The sequence below is a fragment of the Pezoporus flaviventris genome, unplaced genomic scaffold (assembly GCF_033815535.1).
Source record: "Pezoporus flaviventris isolate CSIRO_AGI_PZ_B2104156 unplaced genomic scaffold, CSIRO_AGI_Pfla_v1 ptg000753l, whole genome shotgun sequence".
NCBI classification, from domain to species: domain Eukaryota; kingdom Metazoa; phylum Chordata; class Aves; order Psittaciformes; family Psittacidae; genus Pezoporus; species Pezoporus flaviventris.
In genome coordinates this window covers 3,647-25,549 of record NW_026893298.1, presented here as the reverse complement: position 1 = coordinate 25,549, position 21,903 = coordinate 3,647, and the positions used below count along the sequence as shown (strand labels likewise).

Here is a 21,903-nt window from a genome sequence, read left to right as displayed (position 1 = left end):
GGGGGGTTAAATCCCGGGGTTTTAGTGGGAATTGGGTGGGATAAAGCTGGGAAGGGGTTAAATCCCATCCCACATCCCAAAGCAAAGCCTGTGGTTAACCATTAAAACCAATCTGGTTATTCATTAGCAGGGAAAGGGTTGGGCCCTGCTCCTGCAAATGCAGCAGGATGGGCCTCAACGTTCCCAACTTTGGGATCAACTGGAGGAGCGGGATCAGCTGCAGGAGCAGGATCCATCTGGGGGGGGGGGTGGTGTTGAAGCCTTTTCCCTCATTTCTTATCCCAAAGGACATCCCAAGGGGGTGATGGAGCAGCTGGGGCGGTGCTCATCCCTCCACTGGGATCCCTTGGAATGCTTTGGGATCCATCGGTGCCGGTGAATCCGGTGTCGGAGCCACCAGGATTCCCCTTAAACCCCTGCAATGAATCCTTAGGGCTCCTTCTGCTTCCCTTTGGCACACAGAGCCCGGAGAGGGGGAGACTCTTCCCATATTTCCTAGGGAATAGGATGAGATTCCTGCTTGGATGGATTCCTGCTGGATAACGGAGGTGCTCCAGCGCTTTTGGTCTTCCCAAGCTTGATAGTGGAGGCTGGAAATGCCAAGTCAGGGGAGATTCCAGGAAGGAAAAGGGGGGGGGGTAGTTCCCAAAACATGGAGCTGCTGTTGGGAAATGCAAGACTGTTCCTGGTTTTCCATCAAAAGTAGCTCCAAATCCATTAAAAAAGGAAGGGGATGACAAGTTCTTCCATAGGGATGGAAAAGGTTGCCCTGAACCCTTCCCGTTGGGATCATGCTGTATGGGAAGGGGGATCCCGTCGTCCCTGGCTGCAGGTTTATGCTCCCATATCTTTTGGGAAGAGCATCCCGGGAATTCCATATCCTTGTGGGTACAAATCTCCTCCTGATGCTTCATCTCCATGTCCATAGAGACCTCAGAGCAACTCCCAGTGCCTACAGGAGACCTGGAGCGGGGCTTTGGACACGGGATGGAGGGATGGGATGAGGAGATGATGGGATCTTGGGATGAAGCTCTTCCCCATGAGGATGGGTTGGATGGAGCAGGTTGGGATGCTCCATCCCTGGCCGTGCCCAAGGAGCAGCCTGCCCTATGGCCGGTGTCCCTGTGGGTTGGGTCTGGATGATTCCAGCTCCTTCCCATCCCATGGATCAGAGGGGACCATTACTGGTCATTCCCAACCCAACCTGGTGCCCCCCACCTCCAACCCCATGTCCCCCTCTCTTCTCTCTCTCCCCACCCCAGGATGTCCCATCGGCTCTGAGCGCCACCACCATGCCCCACGGCATTCCCAGCCCTCCCGGCATTCCCAGCGGCGGCATCCCAGCGGCATTCCCGGCCTGGCAATGAGCGGCTTCATCCCCGTCACCGGACCATGAGCTCCCACCGCCCGCCGCGCCATGAGGACACCGACGGCTCCCCAGCGCCCTTTTGGGTGCCCAATGGCAACGTGGTGCCAGCACCCCCCGTGGCGGCACCTCCCGGGGCTGACCCCCCCCGCATGGTCCCTGTCCCCAAAATGGGGGTCCGTGCCCGCATCGCCGAGTGGCCCCCCAAGAGGGACCCCCCCAAGGAGCCGCCTCGGGAAGCAGCGGGAAGCCGGGATGCTCCTTGGAGCCGGAATGCGGCCCCCATCGGGCAGCAGCCCCTGGCTGGCGTCGCGGGCTTCAAAGCCCTGCAGCGCCTGGCGCGGCGGCGTTCCAAGGATGTGGAATTCCAAGAGGGATGGCCTCGATCCCCGGCCAAAGGTTTGGCACCGCTGCGACACCGGAGCAGCAGTGAGGTGACGTTGAGCGAGTGCGATCCCGAGGAGCCGACGGAGCCCCGAGGAGCCAAACTGGGAGGAGGAGGTGGGATATTCCGGGAATACGGCAGCACCTCCTCCATTGACATCCAGGGAATCTCGGAGCAAAGCTTCTTTGATATGCTCAATGAATTCCGCACCAAGAAGCCCGAGCGGCGAGCGGCGAGCCCGGAGCGTCTCGGAGAGGCCGGTTTTCCTACGGGATCATACCCCGGGATCAAAGCAGATGGCAGGAATGGAGCTCGGGATGAAGCATTGACCCAATCCAAGGAGAAACCCCGCCGGAGATGCCCCAAAGGCGACGCCGGCACCGAATCCATCTTCAGGAAGCTCCGGAACGCCCGGAACGACGCGGAGCCGGAGGAGCCGCGGGCGCCGGAGCCGGGCAGGAGCTGGTGGTGCCAGAAGAGCTTTGCCCATTACGACGTCCAAAGCATCTTCTTCGACCTCAACGCCGTGGCCACCAACCGCGTGGTGGTGGCCCAACGCCGCAACACCACCACGGGCGCCTCGGCCGCCTCGGCCGCCCCGTCGGGAATGGGCTCGGATCCGGCCTTTCCCGGCACCGAGGATCCCAACTCGAAGGAGAACTTGGAGCACGACCTCGGCGATAACACCAGCAACGAGCTGCTCCTCAGTTGTCCCCATTTCCGCAACGAGATCGGCGGCGCCGGCGAGCGCAACGTCAGCTTCTCCAAAGCTTCCGGGGGATCTCCGGTCCTCCCGGTATCCGATGGGAGCTTCCCGGAGCCCATCCTGGATCCCCGGCCCACCAACGCTGCCATCTCGGTGCTGGAGGTGCCCAAGGAGCTGCAGAGGAGCCCCAACCGCCTCAAGCACTACAGCGTGGAGCACGTGGACCTCGGTGCCCGCTACTACCGCGACCACTTCCATGGCAAAGGTGGGGTTTGGGGGGGGGGGGTGTGTGTTGTGTCAATGGGGTTCCCAGCTCATCCCGATGCTCCTGATCCCCATTTTCTCCTCCATCCCTCTTTTATTCCTGGTAGAGCACTCGAATTACTTTGGAGTGGATGAGAAGCTCGGCCCGGTGGCCGTCAGCATCAAGCGGGAGAAGCTGGAGGACCACAAGGACCACGGCCCCCAATACCAGTACAGGATCATCTTCCGCACCAGTGAGGTACCGCATCCCGCTGGGATAGCACAAACCCAGGATTGGGAAGCTGGATCCAGCCCTGCTTATCCCGTTTTCGATTGGTCTTTTCCCCTCCTTTCCCAGCTCATCACCCTCCGTGGCTCCATCCTGGAAGATGCCACCCCCACCACCACCAAGCACGGGACAGTGCGGGGCCTCCCGTTGAAGGACGCTCTGGAATACGTCATTCCCGAGCTCAACATCCACTGCCTGCGCTTGGCCCTCAGCACGCCCAAGGTCACCGAGCAGCTCCTCAAGCTCGATGAGCAAGGGGTGAGTAGAGTTAGGAACCAACGCTCCCGGAGCCGCTGGCATCCGGCGCCGCTTGATTCCCGTCTTCCCGCAGCTCTGCCGCAGGCACAAGGTGGGAATTCTCTACTGCAAAGCCGGGCAGAGCTCGGAGGAGGAGATGTACAACAACGAGGAGGCCGGTCCCCCCTTCGAGGAGTTCCTCATGCTCCTGGGGGAGAAGGTTTGCCTCAAGGCCTTCAGCAAGTACGCGGCCCAGCTGGACACCAAGAGTGAGTGACACCACGGGCTGGCACCGTGGGGCCACCGGAGATGCTGCCACCACCGCTCACTTGTCCCCTCTGCCGCCCTTGTAGCCGACTCCACCGGGACCCATTCCCTCTACACCACGTACCAGGACTATGAGATCATGTTCCACGTGTCCACCATGCTTCCCTACACTCCCAACAACAGGCAGCAGGTAACCCCCTCCATCCCCAGCAGCGCCTTCGTTGGGCTTCCCCCTCCTCTCCATCTGTAGGGATTTGCTCCTCTCCCTTCGTCTTCTCTCTTCCAGCTGCTGAGGAAGAGGCACATCGGGAATGACATCGTCACCATCATCTTCCAAGAACCTGGAGCGTTGCCTTTCACCCCTCAGAACATCCGTTCCCACTTCCAGCACGTCTTCATCATCGTCCGAGCCCACAATCCCTGCACGGAGAACGTCTCTTACAGGTGAGCTTCCAGATGGATTTGGCCACCACATCCCTAATTTCCCCCTCTTGGAAGAGGAGACGTGGAGCTTCTCCCTTCGGAGCGGGCAAGAAGGGACCTAAATCCCAACCCTGAGCGGGGTACCATGGTTTTAGCCACCTTAACCACCTTCCCTTCTCCATTCCTTCCCAAGCGTGGCCGTCACCAGATCCAAGGACGTCCCTTCCTTCGGTCCCCCCATTCCCAACGGCGTCACCTTCCGCAAATCCGACGTCTTCCGAGAGTTCCTCTTGGCCAAGGTGATCAACGCGGAGAACGCGGCTCACAAATCGGACAAGTTCCACACCATGGCCACCAGGACACGCCGGGAATACCTGAAGGACCTGGCTGAGAACTGGGTCACCAACACTCCCATCGACTCCACCGGGAAGTTCAACCTCATCTCCTTGGCTTCCAAGAAGAAGGAGAAGACCAAAGCACGGGTTGGGGCTGAGCAGCACAGCGCCGGGGCCATCTCCTGGCGTGTTTCCGCGTTGGATTTCGCCCGTGGAGCCGAGATCTCTTGTGCTTTGGGAATCTCCAATGAGTTCGTGGTCCTCCTGGATCTGGGAGCTAAAGAGGTGGTCTTCAACTGCTTCTGTGGGGATGTCATCGGGTGGACCGCCGATGCGGCCACCATCAAGATCTTCTATGGCCGAGGGGACCATATCTTCATCCGGGCCGGGGAAGGGGGTCCTGAGGACATCAAGGAGATCGTGCAGAGGTTGAAGGTGGGTTTCCAGGTGGAGGAACCACGGGCAGAGGTTGTGGAAGTGCTGCTTGGATGAGGGGTGATGGGGTGGAGCTGGAAGAGGGGAAGTTGGGGTTGGATGTAAGGAACCTCTTCCTTACGAGGGTGATGGGAAGTTGAGGTTGGATATAAGGAAGTTCTTCCTCATGAGGGTGATAGGCAGTTGAGGTTGGGTATAATGAAGTTCTTCCTCATGAGGGTGATGGGAAGTTGAGGTCGGATATAAGGAAGCTCTTCCTTATGAGGGTGGTGGGAAGTTGAGGTTGGATATAAGGAAGTTCTTCCCTATGAGGGTGGTGGGAAATTGAGGTTGGATATAAGGAAGCTCTTCCTCATGAGGGTGATGGGAAGTTGAGGTTGGATATAAGGAAGTTCTTCCTCATGAAGGTGATGGGAAGTTGAGGTTGGATATAAGGAAGCTCTTCCTCATGAGGGTGATGGGAAGTTGAGGTTGGATATAAGGAAGTTCTTCCCTATGAGGGTGGTGGGAAATTGAGGTTGGATATAAGGAAGCTCTTCCTCATGAAGGTGATGGGAAGTTGAGGTTGGATATAAGGAAGCTCTTCCTTATGAGGGTGGTGGGAAGTTGAGGTTGGATATAAGGAAGTTTTTCCCTATGAGGGTGGTGGGAAGTTGAGGTTGGATATAAGGAAGCTCTTCCTCATGAGGGTGATGGGAAGTTGAGGTTGGATATAAGGAAGTTCTTCCTCATGAAGGTGATGGGAAGTTGAGGTTGGATATAAGGAAGCTCTTCCTCATGAGGGTGATGGGAAGTTGAGGTTGGATATAAGGAAGTTCTTCCCTATGAGGGTGGTGGGAAATTGAGGTTGGATATAAGGAAGCTCTTCCTCATGAAGGTGATGGGAAGTTGAGGTTGGATATAAGGAAGCTCTTCCTTATGAGGGTGGTGGGAAGTTGAGGTTGGATATAAGGAAGTTTTTCCCTATGAGGGTGGTGGGAAGTTGAGGTTGGATATAAGGAAGCTCTTCCTCATGAGGGTGATGGGAAGTTGAGGTTGGATATAAGGAAGTTCTTCCTCATGAAGGTGATGGGAAGTTGAGGTTGGATATAAGGAAGCTCTTCCTTATGAGGGTGGTGGGAAGTTGAGGTTGGATATAAGGAAGCTCTTCCTCATGAGGGTGATGGGAAGTTGAGGTTGGATATAAGGAAGTTTTTCCCTGTGAGGGTGGTGGGACACTGGAACAGGGGTAATTCAGGTTGGATATAGGGAAGTTCTTCCTTATATCCAACCTCAACTTCCCATCACTCTCATAATGAAGCTCTTCCCTGTGAGGGCAGAAGGACTGGGACTGGCTTGAATGAAGGTGGTTTGGCTGCTCCATCCCTTGCCGTGCCCAAGCCCTGCTTGGAGCAATCTCCTCTATGGAATGCATCCCTCCCTCTGGAACTGGATCATCTCCAGCTCCATTCCAGCCCTAAACCTGGAGGCTGTCTCCTGCTGGGATGTGGATCCAGGACCACCCCGAGGAGGCTTTTAGGCCTCCAACCCCCTCCTTTCCCCCTTGCCAAGGTGATGACGGACGGCTGCGAGACGGTGGACATGACCCTGAGGAGGAACGGCCTGGGCCAGCTGGGCTTCCACGTCAAGTACGATGGGACGGTGGCCGAGGTGGAGGACTACGGCTTCGCCTGGCAAGCGGGCCTGCGGCAAGGCAGCCGCCTGGTGGAGATCTGCAAGGTGGCCGTGGTCACCCTCAACCACGACCAGATGATCGACCTGCTCCGCACCTCCGTCACCGTCAAGGTGGTCATCATCCCGCCCCATGAGGATGGGGCTCCTCGGAGGTAGGTGATGGCGATGATGGGGATGGTCCTCCATGAAGCCCATGTCTTCCAGTTGGGTTGGTGATGGTCCTCCATGGAGCCCATGTCTCCCAGTTAGGTTGGAGATGGTCCTTCATGGAGCCCATGTCTTCCAGTTAGGTTGGCGATGGTCCTCCATGGAGCCCATATCTCCCAGTTAGGTTGGTGATGGTCCTCCACAGAGGCCATGTCTTCCAGTTAGGTTGGCGATGGTCTTCCGTGGAGCCCATGTCTCCCAGTTAGGTTGGAGGTGGTCCTTCATGGAGCCCATGTCTCCCAGTTAGGTTGGTGATGGTCCTCCACAGAGGCCATGTCTTCCAGTTAGGTTGGCGATGGTCTTCTATGGAGCCCGTATCTCTCAGTTAGGTTGATGATGGTCCTTCATGGAGCCCATGTCTCCCAGTTAGGTTGGAGATGGTCCTCCAATGAGCCTGTGTCTTCCAATTAGGTTGATGATGGTTCTCCATGGAGCCCATGTCTTCCAGTTAGATTGGCAATGGTCCTCCATGGAGCCCATATCTCTCAGTTAGGTTGATGGTGGTTCTCCATGTTGCCCATGTCTTCCAATTAGGTTGATGATGGTCCTCCACGGAGCCCACGTCTTCCAATTAGGTTGGCGATGGTCTTCCATGGAGCCCATGTCTTCCAATTAGGTTGATGATGGTTCTCCATGGAGCCCATGTCTTCCAGTTAGGTTGGCGATGGTCCTCCAGGGAGCCCATATCTCCCAGTTAGGTTGATGGTGGTTCTCCATGTTGCCCATGTCTTCCAATTAGGCTGATGATGGTTCTCCATGGAGCCCATGTCTTCCAGTTAGGTTGGCGATGGTCCTTCATGGAGCCCATGTCTTCCAGTTAGGTTGATGATGGTTCTCCATGGAGCCCATTTCTTCCAGTTAGGTTGGCGATGGTCTTTCATTTTGCCCATGTCTTCCAGTTAGGTTGATGATGGTTCTCCATGGAGCCCATGTCTTCCAGTTAGGTTGATGATGGTTCTCCATGGAGCTCATGTCTTCCAGTTGCCACCAGTGGGAGAACATCCCCTTTGTGTTGGGCAATAGAGTGCCCAAAGGGTGTGGAGCCTTCCCAGTGGGATTTGAGGGTGGGGTATCCCAGTTTTCCAGTGCTGGTCACCACCATGTGCTGGTCACTGGTAATGGGGACTTAAAGAGCTACAGGAAAGGCATTGCTTGGGGGGCCTAAAGCTCTGCCCATGGCACTGGCTGCCTTTGGGTGCCCCATAAGCGCTGATCCCCATGTCTCTGTGCCCCATAAGTGCTGATCCCCATGTCTCTGTGCCCCATAAGTGCTGATCCCCATCGCTCGGTGCCCCGTAAGTGCTGATCCCCATCGCTTGGTGCCCCGTAAGTGCTGATCCCCATGGCTCTGTGCCCCATAGGTGCCAATGCCAGCAGCTTCATGCCGTTTAAGGCTCAATTACCACTGGCCTCATGCCCCCTAAGTGCTGATCCCTGTGGCTCTGTGCCCCATAAGTGCTGATTCCCATGGCTCCGTGCCCCATAAGTGCTGATCCCCATGGCTCTGTGCCCCGTAAGTGCTGATCCCTATGGCTCTGTGCCCCATAGGTGCCGATGCCAGCAGCTTCATGCCGTTTAAGGCTCAATTACCTCTAGCCTCATGCCCCCTAAGTGCTGATCCCTGTGGCTCTGTGCCCCATAAGTGCTGATCCCCATGGCTCCATGCCCCATAAGTGCCTCCTGCCACCAGCTCCCTGCCCTGAGCCCCGCTCCCTGTGCTTGGCAGGGGCTGGTCCGAGTGCGTGTCCCTGGGCAGCACGGAGCCCAGGGAGGAGCCGGAGCGGGGGGGCTGCCCGGTGCGCCCCCCATACCGCAGCAGCGCCGCGTGGCAATGGAGCTCCTCAGCCTCCCACAGCACCAGCCTCGGCCCCACAGCGCCCCACGGCCGCCCTGGCAAGCAGGCGGTGCTGCCGCCCCACGGCAAGAGGTGAGTGACCGCAACACCCCCGCCATGACACCATCACCATGATAACATCACCATGGTACCATCACCATGGCAGCACCACCATGACACCATCACCATGGCACCATTGCTATGACACCATCACCATGGCGACACCATCACCATGGCACCATTGCCATGGCACCATCACCATGGCAGCACCATCATGACACCATCACCATGATAACATCACCATGGTACCATCACCATGGCAGCACCACCATGGCACCATCACCATGGCAGCGCCATCATGACACCATCACCATGGCACCATCACCATGGCAGTACCACCATGGCACAATCACCACGACACCATCGCCATAACATCGCCATGACACCATCACCATGGCAGCACCACCATGACACCATCACCATGATAACATCACCATGGCATCATCACCATGGCACCATTGCCTTGGCACCGTCACCATGGCAGCACCATCATGTCACCATCACCATGATAACGTCACCATGGCACCATCACTATGACACCATCGCCATGATAACATTTCCATGACACCATCGCCATGGCAGCACCACCATGACACCATCACCATGATAACATCACCATGACACCCTCACCATGGCAGTACCACCATGGCACAATCACCATGACGCCATCACCATGGCAGCACCATCATGACACCATCACCATGATGCCATCACCATGACAGCACCACCCTGGCATCATCACCATGGCACTATCACCATGACACCATCACCGTGACACAATCACCATCGCCATGGCACCATCACCACGGCACCATCATCACCAACCTCTCATAGAGTCACCAAATGGATTGGGTTGGAAATGACCTTAAGCCCATCCATCTCCAACCCCTGCCATGGGCAGGGATGCCTCACACTGGACCAGGTTGCCCAAGTCCCCTCCAGCCTGGGCTTGGACACTGCCAGGGATGGGGCATTCACCACTTTTCCATTCACCCCATTCCAGTGTCCCACCACCCTCCCTTCCTTATCTCCAGCCTGAACTTCCCTATTCCAGTTGGAACCCATCACCCCTTCTCCTATCACTCCAATCCCTGCTGGTGGTCCCTCTCCAGCATCCTTGTAACCCCCTTCAGACCCTGGAGGTCTGAAGGTCTCCACTCACTTCTCCTCTCAGCCCCTCCTCATCCTCATGGCCTCCTCTGGACTTGCTCCAGCAGCTCCATGTCCTCCTCATGTTGAGGACTCCCCAGGATCCAAGTGGAGCTATTGGGCTGCATCAATAGGACCATGACCAGTAGGTCATGGAGGGGATCCCACTTGGATACCGCATCCCGTGTCCTCAACGTAAGGACATGGAGCTGTTGGACTGTGACCTGTCCTTGCCCATGACAGAGGGTTTGAACTGGGAGATCTGAAAGTCCTTCCCACCCCAACCCATTCCCTGCTTCCCTGCCTTTTTCCCCACATGGATCCATGGAGCCAGGCCGCTGAGCTTCCCAGAGACACCGCATCCCTCCTCCTCCTCATCCCCATCGGAGCGGCCGCAGCCGTACCGGCAACCATCGGGCAGCTTCTCCGCACCGGGCAGCACCTTCACTCGCTATAAACCATCCCCAGAGAGGTGGGTGACACCATGGGGACCCCCCCCACCCACACTGTGTCCCATAGGGGTGGGTGGCACCATGGCGACCCCATAGTGGGGGGGGTTTGGCACCGTTTTGGGGTGGTTCAACCCCCATTCCCGTTACAGGTTTGGGGCAGCAGCGGAGCCACCCGATGGCGATTCCTCCTCGGGGGGGGTCAGCAGCCACGAGAGCACCATGGAGCGGCACAACCCGGGTACGGTGACCCCGGTGTCCCCCCCCGAGGCCACCGGGGCCTTTATGGTGACACCGACCCAACGGGGACTCATTGCAGAGCCCCTGTGGCACGTGCCAGCGCAGCCCCGCTTGCCAACAGGCAGGAGAAGCAGCAAACAGGAGGTGGCCGGGATGGATTCTCCCAAGCGGCATTCCAAGGTGAGGCACTGGGGTGATCCCAAAGTGTGTGTGTGGGGGGGGATTTAGGGAACACCAAGGTGATGCTGTGGGGGTGTCCCATAGGGTGAGGCACCGTATTCCAGCCATTCCAGCACCACCACGCTCTCCAGCACCGCCTCGAGCGACGAGCGCTGGTTCGACATTCCCGATGCCAACGACGGCGCCGAATTCCCGGATCCTTTCCCCAAAAGCAGCGCCAACGACAGCGGCATCGACACCCCCAAACCACCACCCCCCCCCCGCCCGCTATCCCAAAGGGATAAGGGCCCCAAACCCATAGGGGCTCCAGGGGACGATGCCACCGCCACCACCAAGGGGGACCCATCACCCCCCAGCACAAGCTACAGGCACAAAGCAGGGACCCCCCCACAACCCAGGTGAGGCCCCCCCCAACTAGGGGTGTGTCCCCCACCATATTGGGCCCCCCTATCATTATGGGGGGGGGTGTACCTACATCCCCATCCTAACCATGAGCTTCCATCCTCTTCCTCATAGTTCCAACCCACGGATGGGGTATCCTGGCTATGGCACCCCCACAACTGAAGCCCCCCGGGGGGGGGCCCAGCTCTCAGCTTCCATCCCCAAATCCTTCTTTTCCAAGCAGCCGGTCAGGAATAAACAAGCCACGGGCTGGAAAAGGGCTGAGGAGAAGCCTGAGCCCCAAAAGTGGGTGCTGGGGGGCGGTAGGACCCATAAAAGTGGGTGATGGGGGGAGCAGGACCCAATAGTAGGTGCTGGGGGGGGGGGGTAGGACCACAAAAGGAGGTGATGGGGTGATGATGTTGGGTGATGATGGGGATGATGATGATGGGGTGATTTTGGGTGATGTTGGAGTTCGGGGGGGTCCCACCTCCATGTGCTCCCCCCCCCCATCCATGGTCCCAGGCAGGTGGAGGCCTGTTGAGGTGATGGGATCATGATGGGTTGATGATGTTGGGGTGATGTTGGGATGATGATGATGTTGGGGTGATTTTGGGGGTGATGATGATGTTGGGATGATGATGATGATGGGGTGATGTTGAGTTGATGATGTTGGGGCGATGATGATGGGTGATATTGGGGTTGATGTTGAGGTGATGTTGGGATGATGACGTGGGGATGATGACGTTGGGATGATGATGACGTTGGGATGATGATGATGGGATGATGATGACGTGGGGATGATGATGGGGTGATGTTGGAGTGATGATGGCTGATTTTGGGGGTGATGATGGGGATGTGATGTTGGGGATGATATTGGGGTGATGATAGGGTGATGTTGGGGTGATGTTGGGATGATGATGATGGGATGATGAGGATGACGTTGGGATGATGATGACGTTGGGATCGTGTTGGGATGAGGATGATGGGATGATGAGATCGTTGGGAGGATGGGGTGATGGGATGATGATGGCTGTGGGATGGTGGGGATGCAGGATGATAGGGTGAGTTGGGGTGAGGTGGTGTTGGTGAGATGGGGAGGTGGATGAGTTGGGTGTTGGGATGTGGATGGTCGGGTGGTGGGGGGGGTTGGGGGGTGTTGTTGTTGGGGGGTGGGATGGGGGAGGGCATGAGTTGGGATGATGATGTTGGGGTGATGATGATGGCTGATTTTGGGGGTGATGTTGGGGATGATATTGGGGTGATGATAGGGTGATGTTGGGTTGATGTTGGGATGATGATGATGGGATGATGATGATGATGACGTTGGGGTGATGTTGGGATGATGATGACGGGATGATGGGGTGATGTTGGGATGATGATGTTGGGGTGATGATGATGGGTGATTTTGGGGGTGATGATGGGGATGATGATGTTGGGGATGATATTGGGGTGATGATAGGGTGATGGTGGGCTGATGTTGAGGTGATGTTGGGATGATGATGATGATGATGTTGAGGTGATGTTGGGATGATGATGATGATGATGTTGAGGTGATGTTGGGATGATGATGATGGGATGATGGGGATGACGTTGGGATCGTGTTGGGATGATGATGATGGGATGATGATGACGTTGGGATGATGGAGTGATGTTGGGATAATGATGTTGGGGTGATGATGATGGGTGATTTTGGGGGTGATGATGGGGATGATGATGTTGGGGATGATATTGGGGTGATGATAGGGTGATGTTGGGCTGATGTTGAGGTGATGTTGGGATGATGATGATGATGATGTTGAGGTGATGTTGGGATGATGATGATGTTGGGGTGTAGATGGGGTGATGTTGGGTTGATGATGATGTTGGGGTGATGATGTTGGGGTCCAGGGGGGTTCCCATCTCCGTGTCCCCCCCCAGGCAGGTTGAGGCCACCCCTAAGAACGTCTTTGGGCAGCCCCGGCTCCGGGCGTCACTGCGGGACCTGCGCTCCCCCCGCAGGAGCTACAAGTCCACCATCGAGGATGACCTCAAGAAGCTCATCATCATGGACACCACCAGCCCGGAGCCGGAGCGTGCCCCGGTGAGGCCAAGGGGCCTCCAAACACAACCAGGGGGGCCAACCATGACCAGTGGGGTCCAACCATAACCAATGGGGCTCCAAACATGATCTGGGGGGCTCCAACCATGACCAGAGGGGTTCCAACCATGACCAGTGAGGGTCCAGTCATGACCAGTGGGGGTCCAACCATGAACGGTGGAGATTCAACCATGACTAGTGGGGGTCCAACCACAACCAATGGGAGTTCAGCCACGACCAATGGGGTCCAACCATGACCAGGGATGGTCCAACCATGACCAAGGGGGGTCCAACCATGACCAGGGATGGTCCAACCATGACCAAGGGGGGTGCAACCACGACCAATGGGGGTCCAACCACGACCAATGGGGATCCAACCATGACCAGTGGGGATCCAACCATGACCAGTGGCAGTCCAACCATGACTAGGGATAGTTCAGCCATGACCAATGGGGATCCAACCATGACCAATGATGGTCCAACCACAACCAATGGAGTTTCAACCATGACCAATGGGGGTCCAACCATGAACAGGGATGGTTCAACCATGTCAAATGGGAGTCCAACCATGACCAGTGGGGGTCCAAGCATGGTTCAACTGTGACCAATGGGTTCCAACCATGACCAGGGATGGTTCAACCATGACCAGTGGGGGTCCAACCATGACCAATGGGGCTTCAACCACAACCAGGTGCTCACCCCCCCCCGCCCTCTTTTCCCCTCTAGACCCCCCCCAAGGGGCTCCAGAGGACCCTGTCAGATGAAAGCCTCTGTGGTGGGCGCCGGGACCCAGCTTACACCAGTGGGAGCCCAGTGCTGGAAGCAGAGGGGGGCTTTGGGAGCACGTACCCATCCAGCACCCTGCCCAACCGCCGCCAGCACCCAGCCACCACCAACGGGGGCCTCCACGACAAGAAGGGTGAGTGCTGGAGTCAGTGGGGAGCTCCTATAGGACACAGTGGGGAGATCCCATAGGACACAGTGGGGAGATCCCATAGGACACAGTGGGGAGCTCCCATAGGACACAACGGGGAGCTCCCATAGGACAGAACGGGGAGATCCCATAGGACACAGTGTGGAGATCCCATAGGACACAATGGGGAGCTCCCATAGGAGACAACGGGGAGCTCCCATAGGACACAACGGGGAGCTCCCATAGGACACAGTGGGGAGCTCCCATAGGAGACAACGGGGAGCTCCCATAGGACACAATGGGGAGCTCCCATAGGACACAGTGGGGAGCTCCCATAGGACACACTGGGAAGCTCCCATAGGACACAATGTGGAGCTCCCATAGGAAATAACTGGGAAGTTTTGGGACGGTTTTTGGTGGTTTTAGGGTGTTTGGGGGGCAGTTTTGGGGTGTTTTGGGATGGTTTTGGGTGGTTTTAGGGTGTTCAGGGAGCATTTTTGGCATGTTTGGGGATGGTTTTGGGTGGGTTTAGGGTGTTTTGGGGTGTTTTGGGATGGTTTTGTGTGGTTTTAGGGTGTTCAGGGAGCATTTTTGGCATGTTTGGGGATGGTTTTGGGTGGGTTTGGGGTGGTTTTGGGTGGGTTTGGGGTGTTTTGGGGTGTTTTGGGATGGTTTTGGGTGGTTTTAGGGTGTTTGGGGGCATTTTTGGCGTGTTTGGGGATGGGTTTGGGTGGGTTTGGGGTGGTTTTGGGTGGGTTTGGGGTGTTTTGGGGTGTTTTGGGATGGTTTTGGGTGGTTTTAGGGTGTTCAGGGGGCATTTTTGGCATGTTTGGGGATGGTTTTGGGTGGGTTTGGGGTGTTTGGGGATGGTTTTGGGTGGTTTTAGGGTGTTTGGGGTGTTTGGGGATGGTTTTGGGTGGTTTTAGGGTGGTTTAGGGTGGTTTTGTGTGGTTTTAGGGTGTTTTGGGGTGGATTTAGGGTGTTTGGGGATGGTTTTGGGGTGGTTTGGAGTGTTTTGGGATGGTTTTAGGATGATTTTGGCATGGTTTTGGGTGCCAATGGTCCCCATGTCCCTGCAGGCCCCATCTCTGCCTCGGAGCTCTCCCTGCGCCGCGTGGATCCCGGGATGATGCCGCTGCCGGACACGGCCACGGGGCTGGAATGGGCCAGCCTGGTCAATGCAGCCAAGGCCTATGAAGGTACCAACCCCCCCCCCAACTGCACCATCAGCATGGGGTGGGTTTGGGGGGTGCTGGGGTGGCTTTGGGGGTATAAAGGGAGGGGTTTGGGGGTGGTTTGGGATGGTTTTGGGGGTGTTTCAGGCTGGTTTGGGGGTGTTTTGGGGTGTTTCAGGGTATTTAGGGCAGTTTTGGGGCTGGTTTGGGCTATTTAGGGGGTGTTTGGGGCTATCTGTGGGGTGGGTTTGGCTGTTTTGGGGGTGTTTGGGGCAGTTTGGGCTATTTTGGGGGTGTTTGGGGCTATCTGTGGGGTGGTTTTTGCTGTTTTGGGGGTGTTTGGGGTGGTTTGGGCTATTTTGGGGGTGTTTGGGGCTATCTGTGGGGTGGTTTTAGCTGTTTTGGAGGTGTTTGGGGTGGTTTGGGCTATTTTGGGGGTGTTTGGGGCTATCTGTGGGGTGGTTTTAGCTGTTTTGGAGGTGTTTGGGGGTGGTTTGGGCTGGTTTGGGTGTGGGTTTGAGTGTGTTTTGGGCTGGTTTGCGCTGTTTTAAGATGCTTTTGGGGTATTTTGGGCTGGTTGGGGGTGGTTTTGGGATGCTTGGGGCTGGTTTGGGGGGTGTTTTGGGGTATTTTGGGCTGGTTTAGGGGTGTTTTCGGCTGGTTTGTGGTGTTTTGGGGGTATTTCAGGGTGTTTTGGGGGTGTTAAACTGTTGTGGAGGAGGTTTGGGCTGGTTTTGGGGGTGGTTTGAGCTGTTTCACGGGTGGTTTGGGCTGGGTTTGGGCTGGGTTTGGGGGGTTTCAGACTGCTTTGTGGGTGTTTTGGGGTGGTTTGGGGGTGTTGTAGGGGTGTTTTGGGGTGTTTTGGGCTAGCTTGGGGGTATTTTGGGCTGGTTTAGGGGTATTTTGGGCTAGTTTTGGGGTATTTTGGCCTGGTTTGGGGTGCTTTTGGGGTATTTTGGGCTGGTTTGGGGTATTTCGGCCTGGTTTGGGCTGGTTTTGGGGTATTTTGGCTAGTTTGGGGGTATTTTGGGCTGGTTTGGGCTGGTTTTGGGGTAGTTTGGGCTGGTTTGGGCTGGTTTTGGGGTAGTTTGGGGTATTTTGGGCTGGTTTGGGGGTATTTGGGGCTGGTTTGGGCTGGTTTTGGGGTAGTTTGGGCTGGTTTGGGCTGGTTTTGGGGTAGTTTGGGATATTTTGGGCTGGTTTGGGGGTATTTGGGGCTGGTTTGGGGGTATTTGGGGCTGGTTTTGAGGTGCTGACTTCCCACCCCCCCAGTGCAAAGGGCCGTGTCCCTGTTCTCCCTCACGGAGCCGGTGCTGAGCCCCGACCCCCCCCCACCCCCGGAGAGGCCACGGGGGGGCGCCCCCCCCATCAGGTACAGGGACACCCCCCCCCCCATATGTGGGCCCCCCCCCCATGTCCCCCTTGTATGTGGGGCTGGGACCCCCACATGTGGGGCTGGGATCCCACCCCCCCCATTGCCCTATGCCCCCCCCCACAGCCCCCCCACAGCCTTGGACCTTCCCGAGAAGGTGTCGCAGCTCGAGGCCATGCTAAAGCAGCTCCACAGCGACCTCCAGAAGGTACCATTTTGGGCTGGTTTTTGGGGTGTTTTGGTCTGTTTTGGGGCTCTGACCCTGTATCCCATAGGAGAAGCAGGCCAAGGTGGTTCGGGGCTGGGTTTTGGGGTGTTTTGGGTCTGTTTTGGGGCTCTGACCCTGTATCCCATAGGAGAAGCAGGACAAGGTGGTTTTGGGCTGGTTTTTGGGGTGTTTTTGGGGTGTTTTGGGGCTCTGACCCTGTATCCCATAGGAGAAGCAGGACAAGGTGGTTTTGGGCTGGTTTTTGGGGTGTTTTGGGGTGTTTTGGGGCTCTGACCCTGTATCCCATAGGAGAAGCAGGACAAGGTGGTTTTGGGCTGGTTTTTGGGGTGTTTTGGTCTGTTTTGGGGCTCTGACCCTGTATCCCATAGGAGAAGCAGGACAAGGTGGTTTTGGGCTGGTTTTTGGGGTGTTTTTGGGGTGTTTTGGGGCTCTGACCCTGTATCCCATAGGAGAAGCAGGACAGGGTGGTTTTGGGCTGGTTTTTGGGGTGTTTTTGGGGTGTTTTGGGGGTCTGACCCTGTATCCCATAGGAGAAGCAGGACAAGGTGGTTTTGGGCTGGTTTTTGGGGTGTTTTTGGGGTGTTTTGGGGGTCTGACCCTGTATCCCATAGGAGAAGCAGGACAAGGTGGTTTTGGGCTGGGTTTTGGGGTGTTTTGGGTCTGTTTTGGGGCTCTGACCCTGTATCCCATAGGAGAAGCAGGACAAGGTGGTTTTGGGCTGGGTTTTGGGGTGTTTTTGGGGTGTTTTGGGGCTCTGACCCTGTATCCCATAGGAGAAGCAGGACAAGGTGGTTTTGGGCTGGGTTTTGGGGTGTTTTGGGTCTGTTTTGGGGCTCTGACCCTGTATCCCATAGGAGAAGCAGGACAAGGTGGTTTTGGGCTGGTTTTTGGGGTGTTTTGGGTCTGTTTTGAGGCTCTGACCCTGTATCCCATAGGAGAAGCAGGACAAGGTGGTTTTGGGCTGGTTTTTGGGGTGTTTTCGGGTGTTTTGGGGCTCTGACCCTGTATCCCATAGGAGAAGCAGGACAAGGTGGTTTTGGGCTGGTTTTTGGGGTGTTTTTGGGGTGTTTTGGGGCTCTGACCCTGTATCCCATAGGAGAAGCTGGACAAGGTGGTTTTGGGCTGTTTTTTGGGGTGTTTTGGGTCTGTTTTGGGGCTCTGACCCTGTATCCCATAGGAGAAGCAGGACAAGGTGGTTTTGGGCTGGTTTTTGGGGTGTTTTGGTGTTTTTTGGGGTTCTGACCCTGTATCCCATAGGAGAAGCAGGACAAGGTGGTTTTGGGCTGGTTTTTGGGGTGTTTTGGGGGTGTTTTGGGGCTCTGACCCTGTATCCCATAGGAGAAGCAGGACAAGGTGGTTTTGGGCTGGTTTTTGGGGTGTTTTGGGTCTGTTTTGGGGCTCTGACCCTGTATCCCATAGGAGAAGCTGGACAAGGTGGTTCGGGGCTGGTTTTTGGGGTGTTTTTGGGGTGTTTTGGGGCTCTGACCCTGTATCCCATAGGAGAAGCAGGACAAGGTGGTTTTGGGCTGGTTTTGTGGGTCTTTTTGGGGTGTTTTGGGGCTCTGACCCTTTATCCCATAGGAGAAGCAGGACAAGGTGGTTTTGGGCTGGTTTTTGGGGTGTTTTTGGGGTGTTTTGGGGCTCTGACCCTGTATCCCATAGGAGAAGCAGGACAAGGTGGTTTTGGGCTGGTTTTTGGGGTGTTTTTGGGGTGTTTTGGGGCTCTGACCCTGTATCCCATAGGAGAAGCAGGACAAGGTGGTTTTTGGGCTGGTTTTTGGGGTGTTTTGGGTCTCTGTATCCCATAGGAGAAGCAGGACAAGGTGGTTTTGGGCTGGGTTTTGGGGTGTTTTGGGTCTGTTTTGGGGCTCTGACCCTGTATCCCATAGGAGAAGCAGGACAAGGTGGTTTTGGGCTGGTTTTTGGGGTGTTTTGGTGTTTTTTGGGGTTCTGACCCTGTATCCCATAGGAGAAGCAGGACAAGGTGGTTTTGGGGTGTTTTTTGGGGTGTTTTGGGTCTGTTTTGGGGCTCTGACCCTGTATCCCATAGGAGAAGCAGGACAAGGTGGTTTTGGGCTGGTTTTTGGGGTGTTTTGGGTCTGTTTTGGGGCTCTGACCCTGTATCCCATAGGAGAAGCAGGACAAGGTGGTTTTGGGGTGTTTTTTGGGGTGTTTTGGGTCTGTTTTGGGGCTCTGACCCTGTATCCCATAGGAGAAGCAGGACAAGGTGGTTTTGGCTGGTTTTTGGGGTGTTTTGGGTCTGTTTTGGGGCTCTGACCCTGTATCCCATAGGAGAAGCAGGACAAGGTGGTTTTGGGGTGTTTTTTGGGGTGTTTTGGGTCTGTTTTGGGGCTCTGACCCTGTATCCCATAGGAGAAGCAGGACAAGGTGGTTTTGGGCTGGTTTTTGGGGTGTTTTTGGGGTGTTTTGGGGCTCTGACCCTGTATCCCATAGGAGAAGCTGGACAAGGTGGTTTTGGGCTGTTTTTTGGGGTGTTTTGGGTCTGTTTTGGGGCTCTGACCCTGTATCCCATAGGAGAAGCAGGACAAGGTGGTTTTGGGCTGGTTTTTGGGGTGTTTTGGGTCTGTTTTGGGGCTCTGACCCTGTATCCCATAGGAGAAGCAGGACAAGGTGGTTTTGGGCTGGTTTTTGGGGTGTTTTTGGGGTGTTTTGGGGCTCTGACCCTGTATCCCATAGGAGAAGCAGGACAAGGTGGTTTTGGGCTGGTTTTGGGGTGTTTTTGGGGTGTTTTGGGGCTCTGACCCTGTATCCCATAGGAGAAGCAGGACAAGGTGGTTTTGGGCTGGTTTTTGGGGTGTTTTGGGTCTGTTTTGGGGCTCTGACCCTGTATCCCATAGGAGAAGCAGGACAAGGTGGTTTTGGGCTGGTTTTTGGGGTGTTTTGGGGTGTTTTGGGGCTCTGACCCTGTATCCCATAGGAGAAGCAGGACAAGGTGGTTTTGGGCTGGGTTTTGGGGTGTTTTGGGTCTGTTTTGGGGCTCTGACCCTGTATCCCATAGGAGAAGCAGGACAAGGTGGTTTTGGGCTGGTTTTTGGGGTGTTTTGGGTCTGTTTTGGGGCTCTGACCCTGTATCCCATAGGAGAAGCAGGACAAGGTGGTTTTGGGCTGGTTTTTGGGGTGTTTTTGGGGTGTTTTGGGGCTCTGACCCTGTATCCCATAGGAGAAGCAGGACAAGGTGGTTTTGGGCTGGTTTTTGGGGTGTTTTGGGTCTGTTTTGGGGCTCTGACCCTGTATCCCATAGGAGAAGCAGGACAAGGTGGTTTTGGGCTGGTTTTTGGGGTGTTTTGGGGTGTTTTGGGGCTCTGACCCTGTATCCCATAGGAGAAGCAGGACAAGGTGGTTTTGGGCTGGGTTTTGGGGTGTTTTGGGTCTGTTTTGGGGCTCTGACCCTGTATCCCATAGGAGAAGCAGGACAAGGTGGTTTTGGGCTGGTTTTTGGGGTGTTTTGGGTCTGTTTTGGGGCTCTGACCCTGTATCCCATAGGAGAAGCAGGACAAGGTGGTTTTGGGCTGGTTTTTGGGGTGTTTTGGGGTGTTTTGGGGCTCTGACCCTGTATCCCATAGGAGAAGCAGGACAAGGTGGTTTTGGGCTGGTTTTGGGGTGTTTTGGGTCTGTTTTGGGGCTCTGACCCTGTATCCCATAGGAGAAGCAGGACAAGGTGGTTTTGGGCTGGTTTTTGGGGTGTTTTGGGTCTGTTTTGGGGCTCTGACCCTGTATCCCATAGGAGAAGCAGGACAAGGTGGTTTTGGCTGGGTTTTGGGGTGTTTTTGGGGTGTTTTGGGGCTCTGACCCTGTATCCCATAGGAGAAGCAGGACAAGGTGGTTTTGGGCTGGGTTTTGGGGTGTTTTGGGTCTGTTTTGGGGCTCTGACCCTGTATCCCATAGGAGAAGCAGGACAAGGTGGTTTTGGGCTGGGTTTTGGGGTGTTTTGGGGTATTTTGGGGTTCTGACCCTGTATCCCATAGGAGAAGCAGGACAAGGTGGTTTTGGGCTGGTTTTTGGGGTGTTTTTGGGGTGTTTTGGGGCTCTGACCCTGTATCCCATAGGAGAAGCAGGACAAGGTGGTTTTGGGCTGTTTTTTGGGGTGTTTTGGGTCTGTTTTGGGGCTCTGACCCTGTATCCCATAGGAGAAGCAGGACAAGGTGGTTTTGGGCTGGGTTTTGGGGTGTTTTGGGTCTGTTTTGGGGCTCTGACCCTGTATCCCATAGGAGAAGCAGGACAAGGTGGTTTTGGGCTGGTTTTTGGGGTGTTTTGGGTCTGTTTTGGGGCTCTGACCCTGTATCCCATAGGAGAAGCAGGACAAGGTGGTTTTGGGCTGGTTTTTGGGGTGTTTTGGGTCTGTTTTGGGGCTCTGACCCTGTATCCCATAGGAGAAGCAGGACAAGGTGGTTTTGGGCTGGTTTTTGGGGTGTTTTTGGGGTGTTTTGGGGCTCTGACCCTGTATCCCATAGGAGAAGCAGGACAAGGTGGTTTTGGGCTGGTTTTTGGGGTGTTTTTGGGGTGTTTTGGGGCTCTGACCCTGTATCCCATAGGAGAAGCAGGACAAAGTGGTTCTCCAGGCCGAAGTGGCCAACCTGCGCCACAACAACCGGCGCCTGCAGCAGGAATCGCACTCGGCCGCGCGCCAGCTCCGCCGCTTCGCCCGCATCTTCTCCGGCACCGTGGACAAGGAGGAGCTGTGACCCCCTCCTTGGGACAATGGCATTCCATAGGGAACAGCGTCATTCCATAGGGAACAGCGTCATTCCATAGGGAACAGCGTCATTCCATAGGGAACGCCGTCATTCCATAGGGAGACGCTGCCCTTCCATAAGAGACCCGTAGGATCTCACATCTTCTTCAGCACCATGGATAAGGAGGAGCTGTGACCCCCCCCTTGGGACAATGGCATTCCATAGGGAACACTGTCATTCCATAGGGAACGCCGTCATTCCATAGGGAACGCTGGGATTCCATAAGGGACCCTGAGGATCTCGCATCTTCTTCAGCACCATGGACAAGGAGGAGCTGTGACCTCCTTGGGACACTGGCATTCCATAGGGAGCACCGTCATTCCATAGGGAGCGTCGTCATTCCATAGAGAACGCCATCATTCCATAGGGAGCACTGTCATTCCATAGGGAGCACTGTCATTCCATAGGGAGCGCTGTCATTCCATGGGGAACAGCGTCATTCCATAGGGGAACGCCGTCATTCCATAGGGAGCACCGTCATTCCATAGGGAGCGCTGGGATTCCATAGGGAGCGTCGTCA

General features: G+C 55.8%; 1 protein-coding gene across 3 annotated transcripts; it reads left to right on the top strand.

Annotated features, from left to right (window-relative positions):
- Positions 1-1,274: 1,274 nt before the first annotated feature.
- On the top strand, positions 1,275-21,467 carry SIPA1L3 (signal induced proliferation associated 1 like 3). Of its 3 annotated transcripts, XM_061444274.1 has the most exons (20): positions 1,275-2,722; positions 2,829-2,959; positions 3,059-3,247; positions 3,321-3,495; positions 3,580-3,683; positions 3,780-3,937; positions 4,110-4,686; positions 6,238-6,512; positions 8,294-8,494; positions 9,945-10,082; positions 10,212-10,300; positions 10,379-10,479; positions 10,564-10,877; positions 10,996-11,166; positions 12,781-12,943; positions 13,667-13,859; positions 14,933-15,052; positions 16,301-16,400; positions 16,527-16,608; positions 21,183-21,467. In XM_061444274.1, exons 1-20 carry the CDS (start codon positions 1,393-1,395, stop codon positions 21,330-21,332), a joined length of 4,761 nt encoding a protein of 1,586 aa, XP_061300258.1. In that variant the 5' UTR covers positions 1,275-1,392; the 3' UTR covers positions 21,333-21,467. The 3 variants fall into 3 exon arrangements, with proteins under 3 accessions (XP_061300258.1, XP_061300257.1, XP_061300256.1); XM_061444273.1 differs by having other exon boundaries at positions 16,301-16,608; XM_061444272.1 differs by having other exon boundaries at positions 10,212-10,479; positions 16,301-16,608.
- Positions 21,468-21,903: the final 436 nt, after the last annotated feature.